The sequence below is a fragment of the Trachemys scripta genome, chromosome 18 (assembly GCF_013100865.1).
Source record: "Trachemys scripta elegans isolate TJP31775 chromosome 18, CAS_Tse_1.0, whole genome shotgun sequence".
In the NCBI taxonomy this organism is placed as follows: Eukaryota; Metazoa; Chordata; order Testudines; family Emydidae; genus Trachemys; species Trachemys scripta.
This window is the reverse complement of record NC_048315.1, coordinates 16,841,893-16,856,002: the sequence shown is the minus strand read 5'-3', so window position 1 is coordinate 16,856,002 and position 14,110 is coordinate 16,841,893. Positions and strand designations below refer to the sequence as shown.

The 14,110-nt window shown below is 43.1% G+C and overlaps 1 protein-coding gene across 1 annotated transcript in view; it reads left to right on the top strand.

Moving 5' to 3' along the window:
- SPNS3 (sphingolipid transporter 3 (putative)) overlaps positions 1 to 14,110 on the top strand; it is a 45,770-nt gene that overhangs the window by 13,108 nt on the left and 18,552 nt on the right. Inside the window, exons 7-8 of the mRNA XM_034752678.1 lie at positions 2,026 to 2,178; positions 6,090 to 6,279. Of these exons, the coding sequence (XP_034608569.1) occupies positions 2,026 to 2,178; positions 6,090 to 6,279 (343 nt within the window). The remainder of the gene's footprint in view (positions 1 to 2,025; positions 2,179 to 6,089; positions 6,280 to 14,110) is intronic.

Genomic DNA, 14,110 nt, shown 5'->3' with positions numbered 1-14,110 from the left:
CAGCTCTGAAAAGTGCCTAGAGGATGACATGGCTGGCAGCAGGGGAAAAATAAGAACAGGAAATTCCATCTCTCTCAGTGGTGCCATTACTTGTGACCAATGTGCTGTTGAACTTTGTGCCTAGGTGTTAGTGTTAATACCATTGTGTGATCATTTCCTTTTCATGGTGCTGAATTTGTGGGTGTCTCCTAAGGAATGTCGTATCAGCACTTCTCAGGCAGTCTTGAATAGTCTGCTGCAGTGCCTTATGATATCAGGGGGCTAGATCCTGCAAGATCAGGACTTAGATTTGTGAAGTAACTGTGCATCATCTGATGTATGACCAGCTAACCACGTCAGTTTTGGCAAAAGGCTGGAAATGCTGATCTTCTTTATCCGCTGGGTGGCACTGTTTACCTGCATGAAGTTTATTTCTCCCAGGCCAGACTAACATTGTAATCTGCCTTCAAATGCATTCCTATCTGCTCCTTTTATTTTAAGGACAAACTCCCTCTTCTGCTTTCCTACGAACCAGGCTTGATCATATCTGGCCACCATAGAGTGACTACATCTGGGAGGATGGAATTGTGGTTCATTAGTAGTGGCTGGACACTAGACTAGAGCACATTCCTCCATTTGGCGATTGGCATTTCTTTATGTGCACCCTGCGCAATAATCAGACTTGAGACCCAAATCAGGATTTTTTGTGGTCTATAGGCAACTGCTGTCTTAGGTGAGCCAAAAGAGTTTTGTCCTTGGTTGTTCCAATGCATGCAATTTACTCATCAGAAGGTCAGTCTTCAAACATTAGTGATGTAACAGATATGTGGCCGTCTAGTGTCACCTACTGGCTGTGTATGTATGCGACCTATTTGCCTCTAGTGACTGATCCACAAAGAATAAGGGACCTACTACCGCAAATTTAACTCTTTAACTCAAGTGCTAGAGCCATGTGTCTTGAGGAGCTGAGGTACTAAGCTGCTAATCCTGGCTCACTGGGAGGTTATGACATGTCATCTATAGCACATCAGTGGTTCTCAACCAGGGGTACGCATATTGCCGGGGGTTCACAGAGGTCTTCCAGGGGATACATCAACTCAACTAGATATTTTCCTAGTACATAAAAAGCACTAGCGAAGTCAATACAAACTAAAATTTCATACAGACAAAATGAGAAAGTACGCAATTTTTCAGTAGTATTGTGCTGTGACACTTTTATTTTTATGTCTGATTTTGTAAGCAAGTAGTTTTTAAGTGAGGTGAAAATTGGGGTATGCAAGTCAAATCAGACTCCTGAAAGGGATACAGTAGTCTGGAAAGGTTGAGAACCACTGTCTTACACTAAGATGTCATCCTTACCTTGACCCCTTAGTCTAAAGTAGACTTTGTTAGTCCTAGGGGGGTCTGTGAAACAGTTTAACAGTTCTAATTGCTTCCAGTAGAGACACCTTGTTACATTGCTTACCCTTCTGCTTGAAAACTATGTAGGCTGATTAAGAAATAATGTATACTTTCATGACACTTTGAGATACAGTAACACTTAACTTCTCAACTCCTTCCTTAACTATTGGGCCATCCAAACTGTTGTGCTTGTGTATATTGGCAACGAAACAGATTTCAAATCATCCTGAGGCACTCAGGGCTCTCTCTGTGCACTGTATTTTCAAACTGTTGGCAAGTCATGACATTTTCACCCACCTTCCAACACTCATTTTTCTTTCAGAGCCTACCTGCAGTAAATGGTGGTGTGAATCTTCAAGAGACTAAAGATGGACTTTAACACTGTGAAAGCAATAGTTCATGTAACTAATTAATGCCTAACCCTTGCTGGTTTGAGTGTATATAGATTTGATCTCTTCAATAATCAGATCTTCGTAATCAACAGGGAAGTTACTCATGTCATTAACAGCTCTCTGAAGCAATCCATTCATATTGATTTCTTAGAACACTAGATACCCAGGCTGGACTTCCTCTTCCTTTCCATGCCCCATTCTTTCAAACTATTGATCATACTAGCACTAATAATTATTTCTTTTGGTGTGACAGCCGAAGTTTCATCTGGTCCTCATTGGGTGTGACAGCGATGGCCTTTGTGACTGGAGCCCTGGGATTATGGGTACCACTGTTCCTTGACAGGGCTCAGGTAGTCCATGACCTTGTACCTCCATGCCTTCAGGAACCATGCAAATCTCCCAACAGGTGAGGCACACTTCACTCTGAAAAGATCAGATGGAATATAGGAAATGCATATATGAACACTCCATGTTTCGAAATGCTAATGGCTGTCATGTGCTTTCTCTTCCTAAAGACAAAGAGTGGGATGTGGCTGTGAACGCTTATTGAGAAGGCATAAGTATTGCTCCATTTTACAGATGACAAACTAAGTCAGATAACTGACTTGTCCAAGGTCACACAGGTAGTATATAATGTAGCCAGGAACTAATGCCGGCATGCCCTCCTTATGATGGGGCATAATTCATCTGTACATTGCTTTAAATCGTCTAAGAAAAGAGATTAACTGTGCATATTACGATTAGCAGTGTAATCTCTTGACTAAATTACTCTTACTGTACACTTCTTGCGAAAAGAATCTAATAACTGGGGTGCCCTAAGGGGCTGCTCCTCATCCCAAGTGAGTGGATCACCTAATTAGGAGAAGATGCTGGCTTGCTCCTGAAATGCTTCTCAAATGCCTTGACTTGGCTCGTGTACAACGTGCCGGTTCACTAAAGGGTTAAAATCGGCCACTGGCCACTGATTTCTCCCAGATGAAGCTGACTTGTAGTGGAGGAAAATCCAGGGCAACATACTAACTTCTTTAAACAGCACTTAGAAGATTGTACTAAATTGGTTTGGCTTCGCAGAATTGGCTCCCTCCTTACAAAGAAGTATCAGCCCTTGATCTGCAGCACATCCCTACCTGGATGCCACTGAATCCCGGACGGGTGTCCCAGACAAGCAGCAGCCCTTGCAAGAAGTAGAAGTCTTAGAGCCAGGCTTACACACAAATATATCAATTCAGGTGTTCCCACAAGGACTTTCACTGATTTTGCTACACGGAATTAGTTAAATCTGTGCAATTTCCGTGTGTAGACAAGCCCTTAATTTGGCTGCTTGGGGAGCATCCCAGTTAAACTTATTCTCTTAAAGGGCTTTCCAGTTGCATCCGATTTATATCAGTATTAGAATACGTGGGTTGGAGGGGAGAAGTAGTTTAAACATCTAAGTAATGAAAAATTGCTGCCTGGAGAAGGATTCAAGCATGAGGTTCAGATTCAGAGTTTAAAGGAGTTTAGTCCTACCTTCAGTGCATATGGAGAACAACTGATCATTGTCCTCTTCCCTTAACATATTTGAAGACTGTTATCAGGTTCCCTCCTCAGTCTTCTTTTCTCAGGACTAGATATGCCCAGTTTTTTTAACCTTCCTTCATAGGTCAGGTTTTTGAAACCTTTTATAATTTTTGTCACCCTCCTCTGGATTCTTCAGTTTGTCCAGATCTTTATAAAAGTGTGGACATCCCTATTCCTTTCCTACTATTCTGGTATTAGAATCAACTGCCAGCGTGGCAAAGTTACTGTGACTCCAGTGTGAATCAGGCTTGATTAATCTGGCACTGTACCATAACCTTTTATATCAAAATAAGGTAATTTCCACCAATCAATAATTTATCTGCAGGCAGAGCTCTTCTGGAGAGAAATTCTCTGTTACAGATCTTGCAATGCAGATAAAATAGGTTCCTTCAGAAAACCATGTGTGGTGTCGGAAGGAAGGGAAGGATTTGTTACTTTTGTGTCCCAGCAGGGCAGCAGGACAGAGCATCTGATGCTGTAATTCCGATCTGACATTTCATTGGCTTTGACGTTCTCAGAACACTTCCTCCTTCAGGGTGGAAGAAGACGATCCTCCTTGGCTTTCTGCACTTAGCGATAGCGGAGTGTGCTCAATACTGTGCTCCCACCCTCGCTAGCTACTGCCTTTCACAACACAAGCAGCAAAACATCTCCCCGTCCCCTCTTCTCTATGTGCCGATTGCCAGACTCCATGCAAGTGTGACTCATCGGACTTATAATCTGTCATGGACATCCCAAACCAAGCTATCCCTAACCTTTCAGGATATTTCAAGGACTGAGTGATTTGCCATACTCTTCATCCCTGTAGGGGGTTTAGAATGAAATAAAGCAAATCAGTAGAAACCTGGTCATGTCCTGGTGGCTGTGAAATACAAGAAACCTCAAGGAAGCAGGCCAGAAGGTTCTGAATTTGGTGCTTGAGATATCCAGACAAGTACCTGGGGTTTTTAAACACTAAAAGATTCCATGACAGTCTTAAAACAAAAAAATTATCTCCAGAAATGGGTTTCATCACTAAAAGATGAAAAGGCCTCTTCCACTCCTTCTGTCTTAGTTGCGCCTTTTCTATCTTACAAGTGGCTATGTTTCAGTACTAGCCTACAGCTCATAGCTCCTTTGGGATAAAAAGGGATCTCTAAACACAATTGCAGGGCCCCTCAGAAACACTAATGTAACCTTAGAGCTTCAAACTTGCCTGTACCTGGCAAATGTGTATAAAATAAATCTTTTGACCATTGATGCTCTATCCATGTTATTTCTAAGAAAAACTGTTTAACTGTGATGGTTGCCTAGAGTACTGAAGAGTGGTAAGCCTATTGCACACTTGAACTCTGCCTAATAGAGTTGGCTGTCAGTTATTGCTTCACCTTTTTAGTGTAGAATTAGTAACTAATTTCCTCCTAATCATCTGGGAGAAATGGTAAGAGCCAGTGTGCTGCAGTTTAAAAGATCAGATTCCTTGTTTGGCATCACAGCCTGCTATATATAAGTGCAGATCTCCCTGCCCTAGAGCCAGGGAGAGCCAAGAAAGGGCACCGTTTCTTAAGGGTATTTCTGCTCTGCAACTAGACACCCATGGCTAGCCCGTGCCAGCAGATTTGGGCTAGGCTAAGGGGCTGTTTAATTGCAGTGTAGGTGGGCTTGGGCTGCAGCCCAAGCCCTGGGACCCTCCCACCTCGCAGAGTCCTAGAGCCCAGGCCCGAGCCTGAGCCTGAACATCTACACCACAATTAAACAGCCCCATGAACCCGAGTCAGCTGGCACGGGCCAGCCATGGGTGTCTAATTGCAGAGTAGACATACCCTTAAAGCCACATAGAGTGCTACCAGAATGCTAAAATAGTTAGAGCCTTTTGTGTTCTGAACACTACACTTCTGTCTCCATTTCATTCGAGAGGGCGATGATAGATTAAATTATCAGGGACACCAAAATCTTATTTATCACAGGGAAGTTTATTTTTGTCATCAGAATCTCATCTGGGATAGAAGAAAGGGTTTACAAAAGACCCACTGGAAGTCAAGATAAGTCTTGCTTTCAAGAAGACAAACTGGCTGTTCCTCTGAGGAGCACTTCAGCTTTCACAGGCACATGAAACAAAACTGAGTGGCATTTGAAACTCTACATTGTGAAAATATTTTGTGTAGTTCCAACTGGATAACTGTTCAGTCTGCCCCGAGCTGTCATGTAAAGAAGGGCTGTATCCAGCAGTGGGAGAAGTGTCCCATGTGAGCCAGATTAATGTGATGGGATCTCTTCCAAGAGAGCAGACTGGTACAAAGCTACCCCATCCATACTGGGGGCAGGGGAGTAGCTCAGTTCATAGGTATGGCCAAGATGGCTGGAAACTCCTCTCAATCTATGGCTCTCTAAGGCAGCTCCTACTGATGGAACACCCAGTGGGTTGTTAATCTCCCTTCCTCTGGCACAGGTGATAACCACCTGCTCTGTGCATGGGCGCATCACTGCTTTGGCGGATACGACATTGATAGCAGAATTATAATTTCCAACTAAGCATGTATTTAGCCCTGGAGGACTTGGGTAAAATGGAGACCAGATTTGATTTCTCCATTAAAATCCTTCTCTGCTTTGTGCAATAAACACCAAAAAAAGGGGGGCGAGAAAAGAAGCTTGAAACTTCTCTCTGAGACATACAAGACAAGCTGAGATCACAAACTAATGATAGACACTTGGACTGATTCTTCTCCCTTAATGTGCCTTTATTGCTTTACTCATCCCATCCCTTTCCTTTACTGCCAGCCTAATATTTGGAGGAATTACCATCGTGACGGGAATTGTTGGTGTCATCACTGGGGCAGGAGTTGCAAGAAGATATAAGAAGATAAACGCTAAGGCCGACCCTCTTATTTGTGCTGTGGGCATGTTGTCCTCTGCCCCATGTCTCTATCTGTCTATCATGCTGGCCGAGCGGAGCATCCTTGCTACTTACGTAAGTGTCGATGAACTGTATAGCCTTGACAAATGGTTTTGTAAGATAGCATGGGCGGGTTGCAGGGTGTGGTCCTCAGAATGGTCTACTTGAAGGAATTTAATTAACAGCTTGCAATGGCTCATGCCACAATGTAGCCCGCAGGCCGAGTGCTGCACAGGGGGCTCTAACCTGGTCTGCGGTTGCAGTCTCTGCTTCCAAGGTGCAGCCTAGGGACTACACACCCCATTGTGCAGAGCTCCCCTTTCAATATGAACAGCCAGACCACCTATGGAAAAGGGGACGTTGCAGACTGGGACTTGTAACCTCCATGCACTGCATCTTTGTATTGAAGAGGGTGGTAAATTTATTCAACCTAGTATGGCCACTTGCTAAAAGACTACAATGCACCTTTAGCTGGGCATGGTTTGACTGCCCCAGGTTTCCAAAGTGCAAACTCGAAGTCCTAACTTGGTGTTTAATTAAATGAATCTGCCATGTATGATACTATTTCTCTTCTCTCCCAGAACACTTAAAGATTACAATGTGCTTGGCACTGTACAATAAACAGAGTTCCTTTTCAGAAGAATTTAGTCAGCAAGTTGGGTGCCCAAAATCACTAGCTGCTTTTCTTAGACCTGTGGAGATGTAACCAGAAGCGAAAATAGCCTAAATCCTGCTCTCAGTAAAGAGGAATGCAGAAACATACCAAGAGAGATCAGTAGCTGCAGGAACTCCCTGTGAGGATGAACTGAATGCAAACCTTATTTTAGCAATAATCTGTTAACAGCTATGAAAGAAATCCCAAGCCCTCTCCAATGACTCTAGATCCACCATTACCAGAATTAACATAAACAATAGGATCCATGTAAAGTTAATTACAGTAATCAACACTTCACTGCAAAAAAGGGTGCTTTCACAGTGCTTTCTCTTCTAAAAATAGCTTTTGTTCAAAAAGGTTTTCCTTTTGCCTCTTCAGCAATCTAAAATCCCAGTGAAAGACCACTGACACTTAAGGGGGAAAGAGGATGAATTTTTCACGCACACAGAGCAAAATGTGGACTTGACTTAAAATAAATAAATAAATAAAAGATTCAGGTATGCAGAGGTAAATGGCAGAGAATATAATTGTCTTGAGAATCTGCGTGCTTTCTCTTTATAAGAGCCTCTATCTCAAATCCATTTACAGTCCTGCCGCTAGCAGACATTTTTACACCTAAAGGTGCAGCGCACAATCATAACTGCGTATTGCACTAACGTTAACAAACATTATAGATGATTCTGCCAGCCTATCATAGTGCTTCTCTCCCCCTTCACGGCCTCTATTTCTGACTATGGATGGTTGGATGAAAACTCATTTGGTCAAAGGAGTTTGTCAGCTCCTGTTCCCTAGTTGTTGCATGAGACATCAAATGACGACCAAGCAGCATGAGATGAAAATCTTCATGAATGAAAAACATTTTTCACACAAAAATCTCGTAGTTTTAAAGGGTGGAGGAACATACCACCATCCCCATCAAAATATATTGGCAGAATCCTCCTCTGAATAGAGGTTGGCATCCAGCACTCTGTTCTCAGGATTTGGGAGGAAATCCCAGAGTGGGATATGGACAACCATCATTTCTCCCTTCTCTCCTCCTTCTCCCCCGTCCCCCAAATACAGGCCAATGGGTCTTTAAATGCTGCAGCTTCTCTACATAGATAGAAGAATATATTATAATATATTATACTTTATTTATTTATTTATTTATTGAGGTCTGTGTAGTCTTGCCACCTGTTTCTTCTGATTCTTACAAGTACAGCTGCCTAACTGTTCCCCTTCCCAATACTTATTATGCTGTTTTTTTTCTTTCCAAACTCTATCTGGCATAAGTCGTAATGGTGTGAGAATTGGGGTGGACTGCCAGCTGGTGCATCTGACTCAAAGCTCCCACTGAATTGGAGCTTTCCATGGTGTAGGAAGCAGGCAGAGAAGCTGGCTTTCCCATCACTGTTAATTCAGCCGCATGGAGGCCAGGAAATTAGTCTATATCTTACAGTATAAGAAAGCTACTGAGGCAAAAACTGCATGCTTCACATAGTTTCTTAAGAGTGCTTGGTGTATTGCTTTGTCCATATCTGAATACATTATGAAGGCTGCTTTGGCTGTAGGTAGCTGGTGGGTGAACATCAGCCTTGTGTTGTCTATCCAAACTTACAAGAAACCTCTGGTGGACGTTGAAATGGAAGTATTTCAAGACTTTTTCAGTATTTCCCTGTGGCAGCTGGATTGGAGATGCCATTAGAACAGTCCCTTTCCTCCGCTTTCTGTCTGCATAGTTCAGCAATTCTTGATTTCAAAATTAGTTTTTGTGCAGGTAGTGCAAATTGCAACAAAGTTGTCTGAATTTTGTTCCATCTCGGGATGTAGTTTGGTTTGGATCACCTGTGTGAATCTATTCCACCATCCAAAGCTGTAAGTTTCCTTATGCTGACAGGAAAGGAGTATACTTGTCTGTAGCATTGAGTACTGTCTCCTTAGTGCCTTGATAAGTTTTTATGTTTGAATTTTAGCTATTTATCAAGAGCCAGATTACAACGAGGGCTGAATTCGAACTGGATTTAAATGGGTGCACCTCCATTGACCTTAGGACTGAGTTTGCCCCAGTGAAGCCAAATTTTGAGCCAACCTGCAGCTACTCTCTTCTTAGCCACTGACTGCTGCAATCCGGTGGGATTAGTACCTGTGGCCTGCACTTAGACTTCCTTGGTTACATGTGATGTCTGCTTCTTGCCCAAGTGACTCTTTTACTTTGTTTAGGAAAGAGGCACCATGTTTTCCTTAAACCAGCCCATTAATTGCTACTCTGACTCTTCCCTAGATAGATCTTGCTGGAACTGATTTCGTACAAACTTGATTCCTTCATCTATTTTATTTTTCATTTGACAATGTAACAGCATGTTGGCTGCCCTTAAAATACCTTTCTGAATCTCTTCAGGAAAAAAAATCACAGGGTATTTAGTTTTTTTCTAGGACAGTTATAGGGAACCCCAGGGAGACAGATGCTCCACATGTTGCTGTCCTCTTCACAACCCTCCAGGGCTGATGTAAGTCTTTTCTTCAAAGCTGACAGTACCTTCACATAGAAATTGTAGCCAATGTGCCATGTAAACTACCATCAAGCTTTAAATTGCCATTTGTCAGGGACTGGGAAGGGAAACAGGGAAAGGAAATAGACAATTGGAGTGGGCATAGTGCTGGAATCCAGTGGAGGGTGGGAGGGGGGAAAGAAAGAGGGCTTAAAAATGAGGGCAGAGAAAGTGATACAAATTTCCTTTGATACAGTACACATAGCTACCAAGTTCTTGCCCAAACGCTACAGCTGTACTAAATATGCAATATTTAGGGCCACTAATGTAAAACATTATGTATTTGAGGCAAGGTGGGAATCATTAAGACTTAAATAATGGACCAAATGTGCATCCTTGGTGCAACTCCCTTGACTTCAGTTGTTGAAGGAGGGATAAATCTAGCCTATTATGTATGGCAGGCAGATATGATCTAGCTTCGCAAGCCATTGTTGCAATGCATTTATTAGTCAGTTTGAAGACAATCATGGAAGACTATTTGTTAATGGTATGTCACAAGGTACGTGACTGACTTATAACAGGGCTTTCTTGAATCTCATTTCATGTTTAAATATCATAGTACAGCATTCAGTCTACTTTATAGGTGCTATATAAGAATACAAATACTTCATTCACAGCATTAATCCTAATAAAATAATAACTCTGTTACTGTGGAATCTTATAACCATTTCAATATAACTAATTGCTGTCTCCTAGTACTGTATATAGGACCTCAGCTGACTCTGTGGTCTGAACAGTACCGTAGCTGGGCTTTCCCTGTTGTTTTGGACAGACATTCCAAACCATTATACTTATTAACAGATGAGGGCTGACTTGCCACAAAACAACCCAGATTGTCTGTAGCTCTGACAGAGCCATTCCCCATATTCATTTAGAGCAGTGATTTGAGGCTGCATTGGGGAATGGCAGAAATAGCACGGTGCACATAAATAATGCATTGTGTGTGGCTTCTCTGTGTGAGTAAAGTACTTCCAGGATCTATGTTCCTGAACCAGGAAAAAGAAACACACACAAAATCTCTATACTCCTGTGTGCAGCTGGATGGTGAGTATATCTGGGATGTACCATGCTGCATTTATACCATAGGTGGGAAAATAAAGTTGGTGCTAGTTCAAGAACAGATAACAACTACAACAACGTGAATCTGCAGCTTTAGGTATTGCATCCCAAAGCTGGTTGGGGTAATATTTTTCCACTCTGAGCTAAAACTACTATCTGCATGAGACCTTAAAAATGAACTCTGTTAGGCTAAGGTGGAATCACTCATACTACCAGAGCTAAATAGATCTAATCATATGGAATAGTACAAAGTATTTAATAATGATCTAAACTACTCTAATGGAATTGTATGGAGCTGTAGGGCCTGGGGCCTTTGCTGTAGCATGCTGAAAGGCCTTGGCTACACTGGCGCTGTACAGCGCTGCAACTTGCTGTGCTCAGGGGTGTGAAAACGCCCCCACCCCCACCCCCCGAGTGCAGCAAGTACAGCGCTGTAAAGCGCCAGTGTAATCAGAGCCTGCAGTGCTGCACGCTCGCTCGCAGCACTGCAAGCTATTCCCCTCAGAGAGGTGGAGTACTTACACTGCGGCAGCGCTGGGAAGTCCTGAGTGTAGCCAAGGCCTAACTCTTTATCCCTGTTTCTCTGCTCTTCCAGCTCATGTCAGTGCCACCACTTGTAATACTCTTGGCCCAGTTCATCTTTGACTTCCCTCTTTGGCCCTCTTTCTCAGCACCTTGTTTGGCACGTCCTTGTGCTGGAGGAAGTGTCTGGACCTATTTCCACTTTGATTTTAACACTAGATTTTACGGTTTAAAGTTATTCTATTTCTGTATGACAGATGTGCTCCACATGTCCTCTTTTTTTGGTGCATGTACATTATATATAATGCCTTGTCCTACTATACTGCCTTTCATCCCTGAATCTCAAATTATTTTACAAATGCAAAGCATCGTGAGTCCCCTGTAAGGGAGATGTGTAGTATTAACCTGCTACTTCTATAAAACAGGGATAAATGAGTTGCTGAAGTCCATAGTGTGTTAGTAGTGTCCTGGACTCTTTCAATCCTTTGGTTCTAATCGCTACACGAACACACACCTCTTCTAGATCCAAAAGATCTGCCACTTTCTTTCAGTGTTTCCATAAATCTCCACTTTCTTTCAGTGTCTCTTCTCTACATCACTTGAACCTGCACTGCCTCTTATAACCTGCTGCAGGATGGATGGATTTGCATAAAACTTAAGCTGCACAGCAGGACTCAACTGCATGCAAACACTTGCAGAAGTACTGAAATCCGCTCCCTCAAGCTGCAGTGATTCTAAAGTATCAAATTACAGATAATGATCCAGTTGAATTTTCATGGCACCAGTAAAAGAGAGGAAGTAAGGGACTTGTCTAGCACATGATCAGTTAGGACTGTCCAGGGAGAAATTAACGAAAGCATGGAAGTTTGGGTTGAGGCAGAGAAGGGCTAGTGTTCTCTAATGTTCACAAGGTGCTAGGGTATTTGTGGTTATAGCCAGGTGGCTTGACATAGGCAGAGTTGTATGATATTGCTACCCATATTAACAGACATGTTTCATTGTGGGTTTGGTCCAAAGTGCTGTAATGAAAGTATTGCTTGCTGCCCAGCTAAGACTGGCACAGAAAGCATTTTTGTACAGTTTATGGGCTATCTGGAACCGGAAAAGAGACTGCATCCAAGTCTGCAAGGTCAGATGTGACTGGGCACTCCCTCAGCTACCCCATGTGCCGTGCTGCCAGGCCTGTTTGTATTCTTGTGTAGTCACAATATACGCACAGTCTTTTGCTTCTCCCCCATGTGTATCTTCAATCTTTAGATTCCTAGCATCGCCGAGCATAGTATGGGCATATATCAGGAGGAGCCTTCCACCCAGCTCGCTCTCTAAACTCTCCCCTTCATCCCTGTTCCTGCCAATTACATAGCTTCCCTTATTGAGCTAATTACCTCATTAGCCCAATCATTGCCCCCAAGTGTCAACAGTCTCTTATAATAGGTTAACTGCCTCCAGTTAAGCCTGTAATCTTCTTTGTTATGCCATTACCTAAGTGACCAGGGTGCTACAGTTAGTACTCTGGCACAGTGGGCTATAGCCCAGTCCACCTCCCACTGAAGTAAAAGGAAAGGCTCCTGTTACTTCAATGTCATTTGGGCTGTGCACATAAACACAGGTGCTGATACATCCTGAGCCAGGGATATTGGTATTGGTCACGGTCTGTTCAATGAATAGCATTTCTATTGTAGTAGGTGGCTTACGTTTCATTTAGCTGAGTTCAGAGTTAATGGGTGCAGAGGCAAATTAGGAAACTGCTTTATTAAGCGTCTTGGAAGGAGATAGGCCTGGATTATAGCTGTATCCACATCCCTCTGAACTTTAGGGGGCGGGAATGACTCAGCATCCAAACACAGGTCAGACTTCACAGCTAGCCCTTCTCTCTAATGGGTCCACCCAGAATCCTAACTCCCCTGGGAAGAGCCTACCCATAAGATTTGGCTGTGACTGAGAGTCCACCGCTAGCCTTACTTCAGTTACACGAGCTGAACTTCTAATGTAAGTGAACTAGAACTAGTTTGAATTGATTGAACAAAGGAGAGACTCTTGTTGCATCCATCCTCCTCTTTGGTCCGTAAGTCTGTCTAGACTGGAAGGTCTGCAAGCAGATCCCTGGCCTGACATTTCTAGCCTCCAGTGTGATGATAACTGCTTCTCACAACTTCTATAAATGATCCCTTTTGGTGGGTGTCATTCCCCAGAATCATAGCACAACTGGGCTTCCAAGGAGGTAGGTCAGTACTGAGGTGCATGGGCTACCATGGGAGGAAAGCTTGCCACAGCATCTTCCTCCACATGCTTTAACTGTAAATTCACCCACAATTCTTAAAAATGAGAAGAAAAACAAAGTCACAGATCTGTAACTATGCCATCAGTACAGTGATTACAGGCTGTTCACATAAGCACCTGCTTTAACCACTGGATTTAGTGGTTCTCAGCCAGAGGTACACTATCCCTGGGCGTACACAGAGGTCTTCCAGGGGGGAGCCAGTTCCTCACCTAGATATTCGCCTAGTTTTACAACAGGCTACATAAAAAGCACTAGCAAAGTCAGTACAAACTAAAATTTAATACAGACAATGACTTGTTTATACTGCTTTATATACTATACACTGTTACAAGTTAACTTTTTAATCTTGTGGTGTTTCCATCAGATGCGGTTTGGTCCACACAACCTGATTTAAACCCATATCTAGGGACTGGCAGGGAGAGGGTTAATACTTTCCAAGACCACAGATGTAAGATTTATTAGGGACCAGGCATAGTGGGAAGTGTGGCGTGGCCCATCTGCGGTGAATTAGGGAATCCCCACAGGGTACCATAAGAGGGATGTGATCCAAGGAGTCTGGGCTGGCTGTGTCTAGGAGCCAGTTCCTCCCTCCTCTTGGGAAGAGCCCTCTGAGTGCAGTACTTGAACTTTGCCGGCACAGAGTCATCCTGTTGGTTTCATTTAGAAACCTGGCCAAAAGAATCACATGGAGCTCATTTTAAAACTCATCTCACTGTGGGGAGCTCCTGCCGTGCTATTGGTTTGATTTTTTTTTTTTTTTTTTTGACTGGGTTCTGAAATGCTTGCTCCCATCTGCTGCACCTAAACCTGTCCCTTCTGTTTTCTGTGTCTGAGAGTTTGGGGATTGGGAGTGAGGACTCA